Source organism: Oryctolagus cuniculus, chromosome 16 (genome assembly GCF_964237555.1).
Source record: "Oryctolagus cuniculus chromosome 16, mOryCun1.1, whole genome shotgun sequence".
Taxonomy (NCBI): Eukaryota; Metazoa; Chordata; class Mammalia; order Lagomorpha; family Leporidae; genus Oryctolagus; species Oryctolagus cuniculus.
The window spans coordinates 55604532-55627223 of record NC_091447.1 but is presented as its reverse complement, the minus strand read 5'-3'; the positions used below and the strand labels follow the sequence as shown (position 1 = coordinate 55627223).

At 59.0% G+C, this 22692-nt stretch overlaps 1 protein-coding gene across 13 annotated transcripts in view; it reads left to right on the top strand.

Annotated features, from left to right (window-relative positions):
* Positions 1–22692, top strand: part of COBL (cordon-bleu WH2 repeat protein) — a 184953-nt gene that overhangs the window by 98438 nt on the left and 63823 nt on the right. For all 13 annotated transcript variants that reach the window (XM_051853149.2, XM_051853146.2, XM_051853148.2 and 10 more), the window contains one exon: positions 4938–5111. In XM_051853149.2, the coding sequence (XP_051709109.2) occupies positions 4938–5111 (174 nt within the window). The remainder of the gene's footprint in view (positions 1–4937; positions 5112–22692) is intronic.

The following is a 22692-nucleotide window of genomic DNA, read 5'->3' as shown; positions in this document are numbered from 1 at the left end:
GGAATCTCACACACGCGTGTGTGCGCATGCCCACACATGCTCGGCCAGTGCTCCGGGTGAAGTGCAGGTTCCCCTTCAGTGATGTTTCCTGCCTGCATGGTCTTTGGTGCTCCCTGAGCTCAGCGGACTTCCCTCCTGTGTGCTCCGGTGACTTCCGGCTTGATTACAGAAAATGCCACCAAGTTGCAGGCGCAGGGGACCGCGAAGGGGAACAGAGCACAGCCACAGTGGCCAAGTGGCCTAAGACACCAGACAGAACCAGCCGTGGTTGATCCAGGCACCCTGCGTGTCTCCCTTGACGGGCAGGGTGGGTGTGGCTGCTTTCCTGACCTCCAGTGCCCGCCCGCCTGCCTGTCCGCCATCCTGCTGGGACCTGCAGAGAAGAGCGGTCAGTTCCGGAGAGCAGAGCACTGTGCCTTTCGCGTCAGTGCTCACTGATGTGGACGCGGCTCTGGCTGCCTCACCGGCCCTCGGCACCCGCCTCCCGCGTCTTCCTTCCGCTGGGCTGGGGGGGTTGGGATCTGTAGAGATGCAGCTGGGCTGCGCTGGGCTGCTGGCCCTCGTGCGGTGGTACCCGACGCTAGTGTCCGCCGTGGCGTCAGCCCCGCCTCCTGCCAAGGAGCTGCTTCGCCCGGAGAAGCTTTGTCGAGTCACAGACATAGCGATTGTTTTCTCCACGTGCAGCCATCTCCAGCCTCCTCCACGATGCCCTCCGCTCCACGGCACCCAGAGTGACGCCTCTCATGTGGCTTCTTTCCCTGAGGCTCGCCAGCCCCTCCCCCCCCCCCCCCAGTGGCTGCCCAGGCGGTTGTCTCCAGCGTGGGTTTGTAACACACCATCAGCGTCCTCTCGCCGGGCCCTGCACCCGGCCTCCCCCGTCCACTAGAGCTGTAGCTAAAACCACAGTCACGGGCCTCTGACGCCACCCTTCTCTCCTAGCCGACGTCCATGTGCCTAGCCCCTGCTCCTGGCCACCGCGTTGCAAGGGTGGGCTCGGACCCGAGGTGCAGACGTGTGTGGGTCAGAAGCTCCGGTTCCTTTCCTAGTGCGTCCGAGGCAGAGGCTTTGGCAACATGGGGCTCCTGGGTCGCCATGGCTGTCTGCCTCCCTGCTGGCTGAGCACACCGTGGACGGGCGTGTGTGTCCTGGTGGCTTTGGCAAGCTGGTGTGGGCGCTGCATGCTTGCTGTGTCTGCTGCCTGGCCCCTGCCTCTCAACACGGCGGCCTCCACATCGGTCTGCGTGGCTGCCGATGTCCTGCGGCTGAGTGCTGCCCCTTGGGATCTGCTCACCATCCACCGCTGTCTCGTGAGGGCTGTCGCGGGCTCTGCATGCCCTCTGGGCCCTTTGGTTCCTTCTGCTGCTTCCAGTGGCCCGGTGAGATTTGGTGGAATTCCACTTGCCCCCCTTGCCTTCTTCCTTCTCTTCAGGGGTGAGGACCTGGGCCTCTGCCTCCTTCTTCACTGTCCCTGGGCCTGCCAGACTCAGGGCAGCCGCCACCTCCTTTGCACTGGCACCTGAGCTCCACTGCGGGCACCGCACTCTCTGCCCCTCTTTGCCCTTCCAGCGTGAGATCCTGTCTTAGTGGGAGCACGTGTGCTGAGTGTCAGGGAAGCTACAGGATCTGAGCCCCAGAGGGCAGGCCGGGGAGCTGGAAAGTGCTGGGGCTGGAAGACAGGAACTCCAGGGCGCCCTGAAGGAGCCTGGCAGGAGCTCAGGGGGTGACCTTAGTGGGCGACCTTGACATGCCCCAAATGCCGGCTGCTCCCTGCAGTCGTTGCCTCCAGAGGTGGTGGGGAAGCCCCAGAGGGCCTGGGGAGTCCACTGGTAAAGTGTGAATTGGTAGTAAATGCCCAAGTTCATGAGGATTTATTTAAAACAGCTGGAAGGTGCCCACGGGTGCAGGAGAAACACGCAGCGCGTGCTGGGCTCTGCTGTTCTGTTGGGAGGTGGCGGGTAAAGGCGCAGGTTTTGTACATTCAGTGCACATGGAGCCGGCGTCCTGCGTGTGCCCCACACACGTGAAGTCGTGGGCTGGGGCAGGTGTTGTGGTAGAGCTGATCACACAACCACCGTGACACCCTCGTCCCGGCTCAGAGCACAGGTTCAAATCCCAGCTCTTCGGCCTCTAATCCAGCTTCCTGCTAATGCCCCGGGGCAGGCAGCAGGTGATGGTGGAAGTACTTGAGCCCCTGCCACCCACATGAGAGACCTGGATGGGGTTCCTGGCTCCTGGCTTGAGCTTGGCTCAGCCCTGTCTGTTGTAGACATTCTGGGAAGTAAACCAGCAGATGGAGGATCTCTCTCTCTCTCTCTCTCTCTCTCTCTCTCTCTCTCATTTTGCCATTTAAATAAGCAAATGAATAAATCTTTTTTTAAAAAGACAATAATGTTTTTTAAAAAACAATAGTATTAAAGACCTTCAGAAGGGGGCAGCGTGATGTAAGGAGATGGCAGCTGACGACAGGTCCTGCAGTGAATTTCAACTTTGATTTTGTCATCAGGGGCTGCACCCTCCTGAATGTCATTCCCCTGGGGCCTCTGGACACCAGGCAGCCTGGACTCGTGAACTAGTGGGCAGGAGTCTGTGCTGATCAGCGTCCTGGTGCCATCATAGGTCACACGTGATCTAGTGCACGGATCAGCGTCCTGGTGCCATCATAGGTCACACGTGATCTAGTGCACGGATCAGCGTCCTGGTGCCATCATAGGTCACACGTGATCTAGTGCACGGATCAGCGTCCTGGTGCCATCATAGGTCACACGTGATCTAGTGCACGGATCAGCGTCCTGGTGCCATCATAGGTCACACGTGATCTAGTGCACGGATCAGCGTCCTGGTGCCATCATAGGTCACACGTGATCTAGTGCACGGATGAGCTTCCTGGTGCCATCATAGGTCACACGTGATCTAGTGCACGGATCAGCTTCCTGATGCCATCATAGGTCACACGTGATCTAGTGTGTGTGTGCGTGTGTTAGTGACTGTATGAGAGCATAGGTGTGTGAGCACTTGTATATGAATGTGAGCATGTGTGTGAGTGTGTTAGTGTCTGAGCACTTGCATATGAGTGTGAGTGTGTGTGTTAGCTTGTGCACGTGTGTGGGAACGTTTGTACGTGTGTGTGGGTGTGTACACTCCCTGTCGGCAGGCACTGGGGATTAGGAAGTTGAGCAATGTGGACGGCCCCAGCGTCTCTGTGTCCAGCCATGCTCTTGCTGACCCTGAGCCGGAAAGCTGGGATTTGTGTTCCCCCGGGGTGGGGCTCCTTGAGTGAAGCCGCCGCCCAGTGAGACGCCTCCGCTCCAGCCGGTGCCAGCAGAACTCTGCCCGGCTTGCTGCTTGTGCCTCCTCAGTCACCTGGCGCGGCCTTGCTGAGTACCTGACTCTGTCTCTCGAGTGCGGCCGCTCCAGCGGGGCTGACGCAGGGCAGGGTTACATACCTGGCGGAGCTCCGTGCTCCCGAGCTCCAGGAGCGGGCGTGGCCGGCTCTGCCCTGGATGCCTCAGCAGGCGTGGGGAGTTTGCTGAGCGTCAGGCTCTCCCCTGCAGCAGCCCTCACCTGTGCCCCGCGTGTGTGTTGGCGCTGGCCTCGGATGTCACTTGCACACGCCACGAGGACGCGTGCACACGGTGGCATCCACAGCACCAGGCTGCGCGCTTCTCTTAGATGCCCTGAGTGTTTCCGAGGCGTGGTGCAGAACGTGCCCTCGAGAGCGCGGCCAGGCCACTCCGCTCTGACGGCGGGTTCTCGGTCCGAGATCCTTGCCCCCACACTTAAGCACAGGAAATCCCGGATCTCAGCGTTTTCTCAGAACGACTGATAACATAACTGGGGGAGCATCCCCGCATGTGCTTGTGAGCACGAGTAATCCCGGGCTGATGCAGATAGCACGGGTGTCCTGTTTATTTGAAGTCTGGAAATCCATCTGTGGAAGGAACTCTGGCCCAAAGTTCATTGTGTAAAACCCAAACTCCAGAGCTGGCCTGAGGCTCCTGGCTGCACCCATTCCTGCCCACAGACTCGGCCTCGTCCTCAGGGGTCCTCTGTGTTCCAGGAGCTGAGGCTACGGCAGCGGGTGACAGTGAGTGACGACCCTGCCCTCAGGGAGCTCACAGTCGAATGTGGGAGGAAGACAGGCACCAGCACGGGCTGGGCACTCACTGTGTGACGTGGGCACTCACGTGCGCCCACTTGTTCCCCTGATAAACTGAGGCAGGCAGAAGCTGCAGAGCTTGCCGAGGTCACGCGACTTATAAGTGGCAAAGCCCAGGGTCGGCCCAGCCGGGTCTCCAAGGCGTGTGGGCTCAGGCCACCTCTGCACCTCCTGCGTGGCCTCCCCCAAGGCTACACATGCATGGGGCCATGCCCAGTCCCGAGGGTCTCCAGGGCAGGCAGCAGGAGCCGTCGTGTTTTTAATTTGAAGACCTCAGTGCTTGTTCTGTAGACGGGCTTCCCCACTGCCGTGGTTTTCTGTTGGCAGAGCCCGCAGCACAGGAGCTCAGAGATGCTCGTGCGGCCATTGGCGGCCCCCCACCCCGGTGTGGAGCCGCTGCCTGGGGTGCTGGGCGGCTGGGCTCCCAGCTGCTGAGGCGGCCGTGCCCACTCTCGGGGTCCCCCCACCCTGCTCCCAGCTGCCCGTGCCCACTCTCGGGGTCCCCCACCCTGCTCCCAGCTGCTGAGGCACCGTGCCCATGCTCGGGTCCCCCACCCTGCTCCCAGCTGTCCATGCCCACTCTCTGGTCCCCCCACCCTGCTCCCAGCTGCCCGTGCCCACCCTCAGGTCCCCCCATTCTGCTCCCAGCTGCTGAGGCGCCATGCCTACGCTTGGGGTCCCCCTGGCCTGCTCTTCATGCCACTCCACCACGGTTCCGTAATTTCCGGGCACTGGAACCCTGAGCCCACTGACGGCCTCTCCCGTTGTTCTCTCCACGCAGGGCTGCTCCACGACGCCCAACTCGCCGTCCATGCCCTCCCGTTCCCTGACGCTGGGCCCATCCTTCTCGCTGGGCAACGTCTCGGGGGTGTCCTTGAGGTCGGAGATGAAGAAGCGCCGGGCCCCTCCCCCTCCGAGTGCGGGACCACCCGTGCAGGACAAGGTGTCGGAGAAGGTAAGGGAGCCGTGCACTCGTGGAAGCGCAAACCCGCACACCCGTGGTGCTGGCGGCCCGCGTGCCGGGGCAAGTAGCTGGGGTTCCTTTAGCAGTAAAGGCGCTGCTGTTTTCCTGTGCTTTCTGAAGGCAGGGAGCGGCGTGGGGGCAGCTGGCGCTCGGAGCCCTGTGCTCCACGCTTGTTTTATGAGCACAGTTTCAGATGTGACTGGGATCGCTCAGTGAGCGTGCGTGGGGCGAGGCCCCTTCAGAGAGCCGTCCGGCACAGGGCGGTGCCAGGTGTGATGCAGGCGCCCGCACAGCTCAGCTACTTGGGAGCGCTCGCTCGCCTTCCACGGGGAACCTTGGACTTGGGCGTGTGAGGAGCCCCTTGGTTTATGCTTCTCTGCAGGGCAGCCCCAAAGCCTTGGACAGTGACAGATTCGCTGCCTGGGGACTGGGAAAGGCCTCTGTCTCCCTCAGCTGCCCGGTGGCCGGAAGCTGGAAGCTCCATTTGCAATGCAGCCCCTCTGGCAGCACACAGGACACCCCACCCCCACTCCAGGGATTCTCTGTCTGCAGATTGAGCTGCCTGGGCCGAAAATCTTCCATGGGAGGTCCCAGAAATGGAGAATTCTCAAGGTTTACGTCGCACGGCCTTCCAGGGGTGGGATGAAAGCCGCCGGCAGCATCTTTGCCGTCAATGTCTGTCTCGGGGGCTCGGGGCTGGTGGCCCAGGGACCCTTATTTGCTTAACAGTGATGCCGGCAGTTCAGAGACACCCAAGAGAAGCCAGGGTATGTTTCCTTTAAGTGGAAAGGTCGGAGGTTACAGTGGGCGGGGTGCACAGGAAAAGCCGTCTGTGCTGAGTTCACATTCGGCCGTTGTCCCTTGTAGACGAGGGAGGAGGCGCTGGCAGTCATTGCCCGGCTTGGCACCTGTGGCTTTTCCAGTCCCAGTCTCCCTGGGTGCAGTCTGGCAGGAAAGCACGCGGGGCACGGGTGGGCTCCGGCCTTGGGCTCTCAGAGGGGCTGTGTCGCCCAGGCAGGCAGGCTGCGCCCAGCAGCTCTGTCGCTGTGGCTGTCAGGATGAGGGCGCCTCCATCTCCATGAACCCCTGGTGAGACCCCAGCCTTGAGCACCCCCGTGTCGAGGAAGGCCTGTCCACGCCTGCTTGCTCCCCCTGAAGGCTGCTTCTCCCACCTGCCACCCTGTGTCCCCTGCGGCATCCCTGCCTCCTGCCGCCTGAGAGCCGTGCACCCCTGCGGCTGCTCCTGAAGCATGCTGGGAAGGAGTCTGTGGCTCCTGGTTCCCAGGCCGGGCCCCTGGACCTGGCTGGGAGTTGCAGCAGCAGATCGCCAGGGCAGGTCAGGCCATCGCCCTTCCTCTCCTGACGAGCCAGGCCGTCTGTGTGTGTGTCTGTCCATTCCTCTCCCTCTGTCCCTCCAGGGGGCTCCTGGGCATCACCTGGTCCTATCTACGGGCCTTTGCACTCCTGTCCCTGGAAATCGGCCTGCGAGACCTGTGGGGCAGCACGTTGTAGAAGAACATATTTTGAAATGTTTTGTAACGTCTCTCGCTGGGAGTCCTGCGTGATGCTTTACCTGTGTTTCGCAGGCACATCTTGTGCACCTGCGTGCTTTGGTGATACGTAAAGAACACCCAGCTCTGTGTGCAGCTCTCTGATCTGCTCGGGTCCAGGTCCTGAACACGGCCCCCCACACGACTGCCCGGCACCGTCAGCCGTTTTCACCTGCACAACACCAGGGCTTGTTTTGGCTTTTGGCTGGAAGAGACGTTTCCTTGGCAGGGAAGAGCATGAACTGTGGGATCATTTGTTCCAAGTGGAACTGCCTTTTCTCAACGCAGCAGAATGTAAACGCTCAACTTCGGCAGCATTTTTGAGGTTTCTTCTGTCCAGAGAAGAAGTTGTATTTTTTGTTTTTAATGTGTCGCTCCCCCTCTTCGTGGAGGAGCAACACAGGACCCTGCGCTGTTCTTTCGTCTGCTCGGCCCTTCCCGGGTTTGCTGCTGGTTCTTCCCGGGTTGGCTACTATCCCTTCCACCTCCGTGGAAGGGCGGTTCCCCCTGCCACTTTCCCCACTTCCGCGGGGGAGCGGCACACCGCCGGCCGGCTCTTCTCGGGGGCTGCACAGGTGTTCCCCTTAGATGTTCCCCATAGATGTTCCTCGTGCATGCCGTCTCTCTCCTCCTTTATAGTCCTCCTCCGCCAATCCCAACTCGGCTGCCCACACGCCGAGTACGCTGCTCTCCTCCAATCAGGAGCAAGTCCTACAGTTTATTAGTTGAACTGGAGGCAGCTGTGCGGAAGCTGTTTACTTCTCTCCCAGCGCCATACTGTGGGAGAGCAGATGCATAGAATAAGTCTTAATTCCAGTAACTCAGTCTAGTCCGGTTTGCTCCCCACAGATCCCCCTTTCTTTTTATTTTTGGCGTTGATACGCGCCTGTCTTCAGTGTCCCGCGGCACACACTCTGCTCTACTTGCTAGAGTTGCCACAGGCTCTTACAAGTCCTATCAATCAGGAAAACCGAATCCGGGTCCTCTCTTCGCCATTGTGAGGAGGTTTTTAGGCGCTGATGTGTGCCTGTGTTCGGTGCCCTGCAGCGCATGCTCTGCTCTGCCCGCAGGGGCTTACAAAACCTATCAGGCAAACCGAATCCAAGCCTTCTCATTGCCGTATTGTGGGGGAGACTTATTAGTGTTGGTTTGTGCCTATCTTCGGTGACCTGCAGCTCATGCTTTGGTCGAGCTGCTTGCTGGTGCTTACCGCCTTAAATCAGGCAGACCGAATCCAAGCCTCCTAATTGTTGCATTGTGGGGAAGCCTTACTGATGTTAATTCGTGCCTGTCTTCGGTGACCTGCGGCGCATAAGCTGCTAGCCGCCCAGGTGCTCATCGCCTCACTTAATCAGGCAGACCGAATCCAAGCTCTCACATTGCAGTGTTGTAGGGAGGCCTTTCTATTTCTCTATTTCTCTATCTCCGGGCATTCCTATTTCTCCCATTTTACTTCTATCTCCCAGCATTCTTATTTCTCTCATTTTATTTCTAAACTTCTATTTCTCTTATCCCTGCAGCTTCCCGGCGCCTCACGCTGCCGGCAGCTTCACGGCTCCGCGCAGCTTCCCGGCGCCTCGCCCCACCCCGAGGCTGCTTCTCGGCGCCTCGCCGGCTCTGAGCCGCTTCAGCCTCTCTCATCTGCGCGGCTCGGCTTTGCGCGGCTTGGCTTCGCGCGCTCCGCGGTCTCCACGCCCTTCGCGTCTGCACCACGGCCTCGCGCCAGCCCCGTTCCCTATCTATTCACGCCCCGTGCTCTCTCTGCACGCGGCGGCTTCCGCGAGTAACACAGCGTAGCTTACGTGTCCGCCACTAGCATTCAATCTAAGTTCCCCGGGCTAGCCTGGCGAATTCAACCCAGCATACGTCTCCGCCCCACGATTTGGCTTCCCGTCCTTTGCTCCCCGGGCTAATCAGACGGATCCCAATCTGGCTTACGTTTCAGCTTCTGGTTTCAACTTTTCGCCCCCTATTCCCGGGCTAACTTGAGAACCCCAAAGTGGCTTTCGTGTCCGCCTTGGCCTGCCCCCCACGGCTTCAATTTCCCTAACATTTTTCTCTACCCGGTATGTTTCCCCAAACTTTCCTCCAACGATATTCCTCCCTCATTTCTCCTGGCCTCTCCCCACAGTCCGCGTCCGAGTCTGTTTGTTCTAGCTTTCACTTTCGCTTTCGACCTTAGAGATTTCTCCCAGCTTCCCCCCGTAGTCCGTATCTGAGTCTATGCCTAGGCTTTCAATAGCTTCTTCCGGCACCTTTTTCGTCCGGCTTTTCCCTAGGCTGTTTGCTAGTCTCTCTCTCCGATATTTTCCCTAGGCTGTTTGCTAGTCTCTCTCTCCGGTATTTTCCCAGTTCTTCCCGTTTCTTCCCTCCTAAGTTTGCTATCCGTCCTAGGTTTCCTATCCGAGTCACGGCACCATTATGTCGCTCCCCCTCTTCGTGGAGGAGCAACACAGGACCCTGCGCTGTTCTTTCGTCTGCTCGGCCCTTCCCGGGTTTGCTGCTGGTTCTTCCCGGGTTGGCTACTATCCCTTCCACCTCCGTGGAAGGGCAGTTCCCCCTAGCCACATTCCCCACTTCCGCAGGGGAGCGGCACACCGCCGGCCGGCTCTTCTCGGGGGCTGCACAGGTGTTCCCCTTAGATGTTCCCCATAGATGTTCCTCGTGCATGCCGTCTCTCTCCTCCTTTATAGTCCTCCTCCGCCAATCCCAACTCGGCTGCCCACACGCCGAGTACGCTGCTCTCCTCCAATCAGGAGCAAGTCCTACAGTTTATTAGTTGAACTGGAGGCAGCTGTGCGGAAGCTGTTTACTTCTCTCCCAGCGCCATACTGTGGGAGAGCAGATGCATAGAATAAGTCTTAATTCCAGTAACTCAGTCTAGTCCGGTTTGCTCCCCACATAATGTGTTTAGCTAATGTGTATAAGGCCGGCTTGAGTGGGAAAAGGTACAGTTAGTAGAGAATTGGGGCCGGCGCCGCAGCTCAACAGGCTAATCCTCCGCCTAGCGGCGTAGGCACACCAGGTTCTAGTCCCGGTCGGGGCGCTGGATTCTGTCCTGGTTGCCCCTCTTCCAGCCCAGCTCTCTGCTGTGGCCAGGGAGTGCAGTGGAGGATGGCCCAAGTGCTTGGGCCCTGCACCCCATGGGAGACCAGGAGAAGCACCTGGCTCCTGGCTTCGGATCAGCGTGGTGCGCTGGCCATTGGAGGGTGAACCAACGGCAAAGGAAGACCTTTCTCTCTGTCACTCTCTCTCACTGTCCACTCTGCCTGTCAAAAAAAATTTTAAAAAAAGTAGAGAATTGGGAATCCTGAGAAAAATAAGTAATTCTTCACACCCTGTGTCGTGGACGGAGCTCCCTGAGGCAGAGGGCGCGTTTCACTGACGTCTGTGTTTGGCACAGAACGTGCGGACGCTGGCTCGGGGGACTCGGCGCCCTGTCCACGCGTGCTGTGGCTGTGGATTGGACTTTAGCGTTTGCTGTAAACCTGCTTTTTTATCTTTTTAATGGAAGGTGTTTTGTTATTTACCAATTTCTGGGAAAGGAACCCAAAGCGTTGTCGCCGTGGTTGCTGGGGAAGTGCGTGAGTTCCCCTTGGCTGGAGATCAAGGGCTCTGGGAGATGTTTACCCATGCGGTTACCACCCCCAGGGCCCCAGCGGGGCGGGGACCGACCGCCTAGGACAGTGAGCCTGGAGGCTGTCAGATTGTGGAGGATTTTCCTTACGGTTGCTTTTCAGAATCCGGCATTTACTTTCCCAGGTCTGAAAGGTGCGACAGTCGGAGCCATCGTGCGGTGCGTCTGAAACTTCAGAATCCCTCTGCCAGCGCTGGCGCCCTGTCGTGTGCTCTAATCGATTGCCACAGTGGCTTTGCTCTTCTGCAGGCATTTTTCCAGGAGGTTTCCCCAGAGGTGATGGAGCGGTGGCGTGTGGAGGTGCCCTGGGCGAGTCTGGCCCCAGTGCAGAGGGGTGGGCACTGCCCTGGGGGCTGGAGCTCCTGGGTGTGGTTCTGTTGCGTGGAGCAGCAGACGGGGATGGCGCATCACCTGCGAGATGGTGCCCTTGCTGAGTCCACGTTTCTCACTGGAGCAGCCATCAGATGCCCCCTACCCCCCCACCCCCACCCCGGGGGGACCTCAGCTTAAGTTTCACTGGGCTCCTCCCTCTCACGCAGTCTCCTGCCTCAGCCAGTTCCCAGCAGGTGCCCGGCCCCTGCTCTGCAGAAGCCCCCTTTGAGAGCCATCACTCCCCAGGACGCGCCCCTCCCCACCAGGCTTCCCACTCAGCAGCTGCACAGATCAGACATAGCAGGTCTGGAGCGCTGCTTCAGGGTGAGAGTGGGCGCTGCAGAGCCTGGCCACAGTGACTGCACACGGGCAGCCTGCTGTGGGCCCCACATTCATCCAGCCAGGCAGGGGGAGAATTCTCATAAACGTCACACATCCTCCTCTCGTCGATGCCCCCTGCACAGTGCGGCCCAGCTACTACTTATATGGTGTTCACGTGGCATTGGCCACTGCGTGTCCTCAGGAGATGGTGTGTCACGTCCATAGAAGGCTGTGGTGGGCTCCGTGTAGACGCTACGCCAATTTTGTGTGAGGACTTGAGTGTCCCTGGTTTTGGCGTCACTGGGGGTCCTGGAACCACTGCCCCCTGAAGGCTGGGGGACAGCTGGACGGGGTCCCGTAGAACAAGCTGACCTGGGGTGACATAAAGACACCAGCAGCTCTCTTCCCACTGGGAGGCGGGCGGTGCTCACCTGGGGACGGAGGAGGAGGGGGCGGCAAGGGAATGGTGTGTCCAGGGCTGGGCTTCCTTTCCGTTTTCATCTGAGGGCCACAGTGTCCTCTCCCCGCCTTGCTCTCCTCATGATGACCTGCCCCCCGGCCCGTGGCCCTGAGCAGCAGTAGAACCCCTGTTGGCTGTTGCCTGTGTTCAAGTTGAAGCTCATTCTGTGTCCAAGCAACCCATTGCCATGGCAACTTTGTCTCCCTGTTTGCTCATGGTTTTCCCACGTGGGCTGCACTTGGGCTACATGTGGACGGTGTTGAGAGTATGAGTAGAGGGGCCAGCATCATGGTGTAGCTGGTAAAGCCCACTGTCTGGCCTGCTGGCGTCTCATATGGGTGCTGGTTCATGTCCCAGCTGCTCCACTTCCCATCCAGCTCTCTGCGAGTGGTCTGGGGAAGCAGCGGAAGATGACCCAAGCACTTGGACCCTTGCTACCGCTGTGGGAGACCTGGAAGAAGCTTGTAGCTCTTGGCTTTGGTCTGGCTCAGCCCTGGCCACTGAACCAGCAGGTGGAAGGTCTCTCTTTTGTTCCCTCTCCCTCTTAAAAAAAACAGTGTGAGAAGGGGCTGTGCACACGGATGCCGTGGTGAGCCTCTTTCCACTCACCCGCTGTCTCTCCGGCTCCTTTCCCGTAGGATGAGGAGAGCAAACCTGCGTGCACAGGTCCTTGTGGGCCTGCACGGAGAGTGGGCTCTGGCTCAGCTCTCCTGGGTTCAGATCCCAGCTGTGTCTCGTGTCTTCCCCAGGTGTCAATCTGCACAAAGGGGCGTGGTGAGGGCGGGCCACCTTCCATCAGGGGCCAGGGCAGCCTGCTTGCCTGAGGCCATGAGGACTGAGCAGTGGGAGGGGAGACTCCAGGCCTGGCCAGGGTCCTGCCTCAACCACGAGGGAGAGAGTGCTTAGAGATCAAGGTCTCTATGTCTACAAGCCCTGGAACGGGCTCATTCTGCTCAGCGATGCTGCACCCGTTCCTCCCTCAGTGGCATTCTCTGTTCTCATCCACAAATGGTGAGCACACCGCAGAGGATTGCGGGAACACAGAGGAGGGTGGGGGCCACCTGGGTCTTGGGTCACCTGGAAATACCGAGCGAGAACCGACACCAGGCTGCCGACACCTGCATGGTACAACCCCTGCATGTGTCGGCTCCTTGTCTGCCAGCTAATTAGAGACAAGTTACAGCGTGATGTGGTGGCGTCTAATGTGGTTGTCGTTGTCCACAAATGTATCTTTTTCTGTAGTTCAGCTGTGTGCTAGGGCTGCGATGCACCCACTTTTGTGCCCATGCCCATCACACGTCCATGGCTACTCCAACTTAGAAGTAATTTAGAAACATTGTAAGGTTATTTAGGCTTTCCTTTGGACTAGAGTATTTGAAATGTGCCTTAGCATGTTCAGTACCTACAATTCTGACCTGACTACTGTGTGCCTTCGTGACCTCGGGGTGATTTCCCAGGACTGCAGTGACAGAGACGTTGATGTTGGATGAGGGAGGATGGAGGTTTGTGTTGTGATCATTGCCAGGGTGATGTCACAGGGATCTTTGTTTTTTAAAGATTTATTTGAAAGTCAGAGTTACATAGTGATAAGGAGAGGCAGAGAGAGAGAGAGAGAGAGAGAGAAAGGTTTTCCATCCACTGGTTCACCCCCCAATTGGCCGCAATAGCCGGAGCTGTGCCAATCTGAAGCCAGGAGCCAGGAGCTCCTGGGTCTCCCACATGGGTGCAGGGGCCCAAGGACTTGGGCCATCCTCTACTGCTTTCCCAGGCCACAGCAGAGAGCTGGATTGGAAAAGGAGCAGCCGGGACCAGAACCGGTGCTCATATGGGTTGCCGGCACTGCAGGTGGAGGATTAACCTAGTGCGCCACAGTGCCGGCCCCCAGGGCGTGGTCTTTGTTAGAGTGGCCTGGGCCAGCCCACACAGTGCGGGGGGAGGACACAGATTTCAGAATTTGTGTACAAGTAGCTGAGGGTGGCTTTGCTCAGGCAGCAACTTCACATGTAAGCAGTAGAGGGAGGCCATGCCGGCCAGCATTGGGCACTTGCTCCTCACTGAGGAGGAGGGCTGTAAAAGGACCACGGGAGGGGTAGACCGGGCGGGCAGGGACGCCAGAGGCCAGGCCGGGACGCTTGGGATCGTGTGCAGGGCCCACACGTGATGCTGCGTGGAGACCGCGGCTGCCACCCTGGGATGCGGCTGCAGGAGTAGCCCAATCCTGAACGGCCCTTCTCCAGGTCTGCTCAGGAAGGCGAGCGGAGAAGGGGCCTCTCTCCCCTCCGTGAGGGCACGGGGTCCTGGCGGCCGGGGCAGCCCGACAGCGCAGCTGCAGGGGCTGGCTGGATGCTGCCACTTCTGCTCTCTCGTCTTGAGCTGGGCGCAGCAGCCTCACACAGGGCGCAGGCGCAGCAAGAGGCACAGGTGCCCGCAGAGGTCGGGGCTCCGTGCTGCCTGGCCCTCCCCCACTGCTTCTCCTCCTCTCTGTCCGTTCCATGCTTCCTGCAGCCGGGGTCCCCCGATCCCAGCGCCCCCACTGCTTCTCCTCCTCTCTGTCCGTTCCATGCTTCCTGCAGCCGGGCTCCCCCGACCCCAGCGCCCCCACTGCTTCTCCTCCTCTCTGTCCGTTCCATGCTTCCTGCAGCCGGGCTCCCCCGACCCCAGCGCCCCCACTGCTTCTCCTCCTCTCTGTCCGTTCCATGCTTCCTGCAGCCGGGCTCCCCCGACCCCAGCGGAGTATCCTGTTGACGCTCCTCCCTCAGGTTGGTCTCCCAAGGCCTCCTCACCATGTTTCTTCTACGTAACATGCATATGCATACGTGCGTGGGTGCATGTGTGTGTTGCTCATACATGTACATGCATGGGTGAGTGTGTGCTCCACATGCTCACGTGCGTGTGTGTAAGTGTGTGTGTGTCTCGCTTATTTGCTGCCTGTGAAATGCTTCTGTGAATCATTCGGCTTGGCCCTCGCCCGTCAGCAGGTTTGCTGATCACGGCCTTGCCTCTGGCTCTGACTGCGAGGGGCTGAGTGTGAGCAGATTAGGCTGCGCCCTGCAGCTCTCGCCGCAGGGGCTGTTCCCCAGGGCCCAGGACCTGCCCCCTCCACCTGCTGAGGCCTCCCAGGGTGAGGACGTCCAGCCCACAGGACGCACAAGGCCTGTGAAGTCGCTTGTCGGCCCTGCCAAGGCAGCTGCAGGCGGACTCAGGGTGGCTTCTGTGTGCACACGGCTGCCCCAGGGCTTGGATCCGCTCGAATCGCATGCATGGCTGCATGTGCGCGGGGCTGCGGGTTTCCCGTGCGTCTCCTGCACGGCACACGGTGTGTTCTGGGACGCCTGGCAGCGCTGTGTTTCCTCCTCTTTCACAGGGGACATCCCTGCGAAGGTCAAGGGCATGATGTGCATTGCCACCTGTGCTTTGCAGGGCTGGGTGACTCGGCAGCTCATGGTTCCCCTGGAGGGTGCTGTGGGCTGGCCACGCCTTCATGCCCGCGGTCCCACCGAGGCACCTGCCACATCCTCATCCCTGCAGCCGCCTGGACAGGAAGGGGCCTCCCCTGGAGTCTTGCCTGGCAGACCTTCGGCTGCTTTTGTGTTTGTTTTGTAATTTGGGGCGGCTGGTGTGATGTTTCCCTTTATGGAGAATTCAGAAGCCTCGGACAGAAGCCGCGTCAAGCACTGTTCCCCATGGCAGTGCCCTCCCCTCCCACCCCGTCCTGTTGTCTGAAACGACTCAGCGAGGGACTCTGTGTCCCGTGGAGTGCAGCGGCCTGGCCTTTGGCCGTATGGCCGTGTGAGTGCAGCAGCCTGGCCTTCGGCAGTGTGGCCGCGTGAGTGCAGCGGCCTGGCCTGCGGCAATGTGGGGCCGTGTGAGTGCAGCGGCCTGGCCTGTGGCAGTGTGTGGCCATGTGAGTGCAGCGGCCTGGCTGTGGCCTGGCCTTCAGCAGTGTGGCCATGTGAGTGCAGCGGCCTGGCCTTCGGCAGTGTGGCCGTGTGAGTGCTGCAGCCTGGCCTTCGGCAGTGTGGCCGCGGGAGTGCAGCAGCCTGGCCTTCGGCAGTGGGGCCGCATGAGTGCTGCGGCCTGGCCTTCGGCAGAGTGGCCGCGTGAGTGCAGCGGCCTGGCCTTCGGCAGAGTGGCCGTGTGAGTGCAGCGGCCTGGCCTTCGGCAGTGTGGCCGTGTGAGTGCAGTGGCCTGGCTGTGGCCTGGCCTTCAGCAGAGTGCAGCATCTCCCTGATAGGCTCCCTGTGGTTCTGGTCTCCTTTAAGATGACAGAATCCTCTCCCGAGACACAGCCGGCCTCTGCTTTGTGGGGCAGACATAGCCCAGTGAGCACCCGGGGCAGCGTCCTGTCCCTGCCCACTCTGCCTGCCCCAGAGGGCGAGACCAAGACACAGTCTTCAGGAAGCCCCCTATGGACTGGTCACAGCCTGACTCCCAGCCACACCGAGTGCCGGCCGTGCCTAGGAGGCAGCGGCAGTGCAGGCGGTACCTAGCCCTGGGTGCCGCCTTGACCCCAGACTGGACGACTGCAGCAGCCATGGTGTCCCCCAGTTCTGAGGCCAGAAGTCCAAGGTCAGGGAGTGAGCAACGTGGTTTCCCTGCAGCCTCTGCTAAGCTTCCAGTCCTGGCTTTTTCTATGCACGCTCATCCTTGGTTCCCTTTGTAGTTTTGGTTTTATTGGAAACATTGTTTATTTGAAAGAGTTACATAGAGAGAGGGAGAGACATGGAGACAGAGAGAGGTCCTCCACCCGCTGGTTCACTCCCCAGATGGCTTCAACAGCCAGGGCTGGGCCAGGCCAAAGCCCGGAGCTTCATCCTGGTCTCCCATGTGGGTGACAGCAGCCTTGACACCTGGGCCATCTTCCGCTGATGTTCCCAGGCCACTAGCAGGCAGCTGGATCGGAAGTGGAGCAGCCGGGACTCGAATCACAGCCCCCTGTGTGATTCCAGCACCGCAGGCAGCAGCTCGCCCTGCTCTGCCACGACGCAGCCCCACAGGGCCCCTTTCATGAGGTTGCCAGTTGTAGTGGACTGGAGCCTGCCTTGACGAGCCATTCAAATTCAGTTACACTAAAGGTCGTGTCTCAGAGCCCAGCCACACTGGAGGCTTGGATTTCCACATACTCAGGGGATAGGATTCAGGCCAGGAGAGGGGGAATTGGATGCCCGCCTACATACAGAGCCAGTCTAGGGTGTAAGGACCCCAAGGGGTAGCAGATTTAGCCCCTTCAAAGCTGCCGGTGTCATGTTGGAGCAACATACAGAGAGGGCCCCGCCCGGGGGAGGTGGGCTTGTACATCTGGTCCCCTGGCAGTGGGCAGTCCCACCTGTGCGCCTGGTCCCCTGGCAGTGGCCAATCCCACCTGTACATCTGGTCCCCTGGCAGTGGGCAGTCCCACCTGTGCGCCTGGTCCCCTGTTAGTGGGCAGTCCCACCTGTACATCTGGTCCCCTGGCAGTGGGCAGTCCCACCTGTGCGCCTGGTCCCCTGGCAGTGGCCAATCCCACCTGTACATCTGGTCCCCTGGCAGTGGGCAGTCCCACCTGTGCGCCTGGTCCCCTGTTAGTGGGCAGTCCCACCTGTACATCTGGTCCCCTGGCAGTGGGCAGTCCCACCTGTGCGCCTGGTCCCCTGGTAGTGGGCAATCCCACCTGTGCATCTGGTCCCCTGGCAGTGGGCAATCCCACCTGTACGTCTGGTCCCGTAGAGCACCAATCCCACCTGTGCGTCTGGTCCCCCGGCAGCTGCCAATCCCACCTGTGGCAGGTACTTCAGATTCACCTCATCGCCACCCCAGGGAAGTGGTCAGCGTCAGAAGTCCATCTTTACCTAGGGGCCAGGGACTGCCCTGGGGGAAGGTGATGCTTCCCAAGTCCCTCCCAGCAGGCAGCATGGAGAGTGGAGAGTCCCAGCAGGCGGCCTGCGCACCTGGCTGCTGTGGTTAGGACATCCGTAGGAGCTGGGTCAGGGAGGGGCCATTGTGCCGGCCTGATGGATGGTGGAAGTCCCCTCAGCATGAGGACCGTTCCGGGCTGCCGGGCAGAGCAGGCCCCGCCACCCAGTCACGGCGAGCAGCCCTGGGGTCCCGTCAACAGTTACAGCACCTGACGACAGCTCGGTGCTTGCTGTGTTCCAGGCACTCCACACTCCACGAAGGCCTTGTGCACATCCCCTGTGCGGGTTAATCTGCAGTCTACACGTAAACTAGACGAGATGCTGTTTTTATCTTCGTGCTAACAGCAAGCGCTTTGAGGGTGGCGCAGGTGAAGGGAGCTCCCAGGGACAGCACGGGCTCACCTGGCCATTCCTGTGCGGAGACTTCACGCATTGCAGGCCCTGATGCCGACAGCAGGCAGGGTAGAGGCCGTGCAGGGGCAGGGGGCGGCCGGAGCTGGCATCGCAGTGACTTCTCCCGGGATCTTGTTGGACGTGGGGATCCTGAAACAGAGCGAGTGTCTGAAGTCTGAGAGCTCACTTGCTTACTTACCATGGATGGGGAGGTCACGTATTTGCTGCCTGGGGAGCGAAGATGAAGCCGGAGGGACGCAGCCATGCTCTGCCCTGTGCAGCGTCCTCAGCTTTCTCAGTGCAGAGGTTCCTCAGCCGGCCCTCCAGGGGGCGCTCTCTCAGCCTGCTGGCTCCCTGGAAACAACACCACAGTGGAACGTGGGCAGCCTCAGCGAAGAGTGGCTCGCCTCCCAAGGACCCTTTTGTAAACAGCACTGCCGAGATGGTGACGAGGGTTGCTAGGCTCTTAGGATAACACGGTTCTGTTGGTGGAACTTCTCAGTAAATGGGGCTCACCTCGTCTGCCTTGCCCCCTGCAGGGTATAAACTGGGGCTCTGAAACGTGCATTAAACTCCTGCTAGAGCCATGGCTGTAGGCAGAGTCAGATGCATGGCAGTGCACTGCAGCCCAGGCGGGCTGTCTTCTCATTCGCTGCCCTGCCCCTGAGCTCAGGCATGATATCTGCCCACTTACTACCCTGCCGCTTGTAGTTCCGGAGTGGGTGTCTGCTCATCACTGAAGTGCTCCTGCGACTCGGGCGTGGACGTCTTCTCACCCCAGTGCACCTGCAGCTCACTGCAGTGCATCTGTAGCTTGGGTGTGGTATCTGCCCATTTCCTGGGCTAGCTTCGTTCCTTATGGACTGCGCCTGATTTGCAGAAGCCCGTGGTATGCTCCTCCGGCATCTTAGAAAACTCCAGAAGCCGTGGCAGAAATGAAGAAGAAAGCAAGCCAGGTTCTTCTGAGCCTAGCCTAGTGACCTTTGAGTCTACACTTTATTAAAAATAAAACTATCTTATTTTAAATGTTCCAGATAGAAAATGTGTCTATTTTTAGTAAGTATGTAGCATTTAAAAACTAGTGGAAAACAGTGTAACTGGAGTTGTACTCATTCTTTTTGTAACAGTTATAGGTTTTGTTTATCACCTAGAACGTGGAAACACAAACAGCCTTTATGACGTTCTGGAACATTGTTTGTGAAACACTGGAGATGGGGTTGCCGAGGTCGCCGGCAAGCAGGCTGTTTCCTTCTGGCCGAGCAGGAGGGCGTGGTGCTCGGGGGAGCGGGTTCCTGTTTGGCACAGGCAGCGGCCAGCACCGGCGGTGCCCGACCCTGCAGAGCCTTTGCAAACAGTGTGGCTGCTAAGGGCTGTGCACGGTGGAAACTGGGCAGCTCGCACTCCGTGTGCAGGGACAGGAGGCACAGCCCTCGGCGCTTCCCCTCTGACACCTGTGCTAAGGCAGCAAGCATCTGGGGATCAGCGCCCGGTGCGTGTCAGCTGCAGTGACTGCGGCAGCTCGGGGAGGCCGCTGATCAAATCTGAGCGGAGGGGTCCTCGCTGCTGCCCTGCATGCTGACGTCTAATGGCACAGCGAGAGCCACAGCTGTTCCAGTCGCCACTTGCGCGCCGGTGTGCCGCTTCCTCGCTGTGGCTGCGCCTGTCCCTGTCCCTCGTGCCTGCTGTCAGCACGTTTCTCATCATGCACAGAAATGCAGATTTGGGACCTGCCCGCCCCTCTTAGCTCTGCGTGTTGCACTTTCTACGCGAGCACCTGCAGTCTTTGCGGTCAGCCTGACGAGCAGCAGGTAGGAGCGGGAATCGGCTTTTCAAGCTTAGGACGTGAGATTCCCTCACCTCCTCCACTGGGGCACAGGCCAGCCTTGGAAGCTGAGGCCGAGGGCAGAGTACGCACCGTGGACTGAGCTTTGTGGGTTCTGTTCCGTCTGGTTCTTTACCTCCGTGTTTAGTGACGCTTCTTCTGTTCCACCACCACAGTCACATGGCTCTCATCTCTGTGAGGCCTTTACCTCTGCGGCAGAAACACAAATAGGGGCCGGCATTGTGGTGCAGGTTGAACCTCTGCCTGTGACACCTGTATCCCATAGGAGTGCCGTCTCACGTCCTGGCTGCTCCACTTCCAATGCAGCTCCCTGCTATTAAGCCGGGAAAGCAGAGGAAGATGGCCCACGTGCTTGGGCCCCTGCCGCCCACGTCGGAGACCTGGATGGAGTTCCAGGCTCCTGGGCTTTTGCCTGGCCTGGCCCAGCCATTGCAGTCATTTGGGGAGTGAATCAGCAGATGGAAGATCCCTTTCCCTCTCTTTCTGTCTCTCCTCTCTCTCTAACTCTGCCTTTTGAGTAAATAAATGAATCTTTAAAAAAAAAAAAAGCACACAATTAGGTAAAAGAAACAACCTATAGAGGTAGAGAAAGTAGTTGCAAATAATATATCTGATAAGGGATTAATGCAGAGGATATATGGAGAGCTTCTACAACTCAGCAACAATAAAAAAAAAAAAAACCCAGGAGGAAAGGACTTGAATAGACCTTCTCCAGAGCAGATACACGAAGGGCCAGCAAGCACACGGAAGGATGCTCGCTGTCGCTGATGGTGAGGGGCGAGCTGGTGAGACACTAGTGAGGTCGCCACCAGTGGGAACAGAAGTCCTCGGCAAGGATGGAGAGCGGGTGAGCCCTGGGACTGCTGATGGGATGCAGAGTGCTGCAGTCTCCGGCAAACGCTACGGCAGCTCCACAAAGAGCTGGAGATTTAATCATCACCTGACTCAGAAATTCCACTTCTGGGGCCAACGCCGCGGCTCACTAGGCTAATCTTCCACCTGCGGCGCCGGTACCCTGGGTTCTAGTCCAGGATGGGGTGCCAGATTCTGTCCCGGTTGCCCCTCTTCCAGTCCAGCTCTCTGCTGTGGCCAAGGAGTGCAGTGGAGGATGGCCCAAGTGCTTGGGCCCTGCACCCACATGGGAGACCAGGAGGAAGCACCTGGCTCCTGCCATCGGATCAGCGCAGCCATTTGGAGGGTGAACCATTGGAAAGAAGACCTTTCTTTCTGTCTCTCCCACTGTCTAAATCTGCCTGTCCAAAAAAAAAAAAAAAAAAAAAAAAAAGGAAAGAAAGAAATTCCACTTCTGGAAGTAAAAGAATCAAAAGCGGGGCTCAGAGATCCGGAGACATCGCTGTCAACAGCTTATGCACAGCAGCCAGGGCCGCCCCAGTGTCCGTCACTGGAAGACACTGGAAAGGGAAGCGCGTGGCGCACAGCAGGTGCAGGAGGAAGTTGGCTCTGACAGCCGCGGAAGGGCAAGCCTTGAGGACATCAGTGCCAGCTCCAGCAAGCCCGTCACGGAGACGTAAGCCGCGTGAGTCCCCTTACATCAGGCCCTGGAGTGGTCAGATAACAGGACAGAAAGTGGGGTGGGGGTGGCCAGGGGCGAGGGAGGGAGGGTGGGGAGCTGTTCCGTGGGCCCGGAGCCTCAGCCTTGCGAGAGGAGAGCTGTGGGGACCGGTGTTGCTACAGCGTGCGTGCTCCTGGTGCAGCGGCACTGTGCGTGGAGAAAGGTTAGGTTAACCACAACCACACGTTAGACACAAAGTAAGTCGTTCCACATTTCTGTCAAAGGGTGCACTCGTCAGTGAAATCTTTCACTTGGATATGGCACATGCTCTCCCCAGGTGCCTTGTGTGTAGTGTTTTTTTAAAGACTTTATTTGGGAGGTAGAGCTACAGACAGAGGGAGAGACAGAGGAGAGGTCTTCCATCCGCTGGTTCACCCCCTAGATGGCCTCAGTGCCTGGAGCTGTGCCGATCCGAAGCCAGGAGCCAGGAGCTTCTTCCGGTCTCCCATGTGGGTGCAGGGGCCCAAGGACTTGGGCCATCTTCTGCTGCTCTCCCAGACCACAGCAGAGAGCTGGATCAGAAGAGGAGCAGCTGGGATGTGAACCAGCGCTCATATGGGATGCGGGCACCACAGGCGGAGGATTAGCCTGCTACGCCATGGCGCCAGCCCTGTGCAGTGTTTTTAGGTCGCATGTTTTCAGTGAACCTGAGAAGATCCACTGCTACTTGACACATTTTGAATGGGTAGGTTTATCTGACAGCAAGTCACACACTTCACCCATGCGTTTTCAGTCCCTCTGGTCATCCTGCTGGACTCCTGAGGGGCTGCAGCTGCTCACTGTGGTCCGAGTTGTCCATCCCTTGTACGGAAAGGCCCCTGACACGGGAGTTCAGCAGCTTTGAAAGCACCGAGCAGGTCTGGACTGCTGGAGCCAGGACTTGTAGGAAATTTTGCGTGGTCCTGCTCTCCACGGTCACGTGATGCTCAGTGCCCAGGACGTGCTCTGAGAAAGCTGTCAGAGGTTTTGTCACTGTGCACACATCGCAGGGTGTACTTACAGAACGCTGGATGGTGCAGCTCAGTCGAGACACGGGGTAAACGTACCAGGTGTGGGGCCCATGCTGGGGCAGCGTGGCCGGCTGTGTCACAGTAGACGTCCTTTTATCAGCACTTTAAAATAATGGTAAAACCTTTAGTGCAGTTGAATCCACAAACCAGTAACTGTCATTTGGGATCAGGATCGCGTTTCTGTAGTGTGTGTAACTGTATGTGCCGAAATCGGTGTGACCAGCAGCGGGACAGGTGTGTGCACGCCAGCACTGCCACCAGCGCCTGAGTAGTGCGTTTCTCTGGTGTCGCGGTGTCTTTGACGGCACAGGTGCAGCGGGTTTTTCAGTTCCGTTTAGTCGCGTGGCGCACTACTGTTGGTCAGACTCATCGTGTGACCCAGGACTGCAGTGCACGACGCGTCGATGTGGCCTTTCTCCTCTGATCTGCACAGTCCTGGCCAAGCCACCCCAAAGGACGTGCCAGTCAGCTTTTCTGAGTTCTGCTCTCCCCGGACTGAGCCAACACACCTGCGCCCAC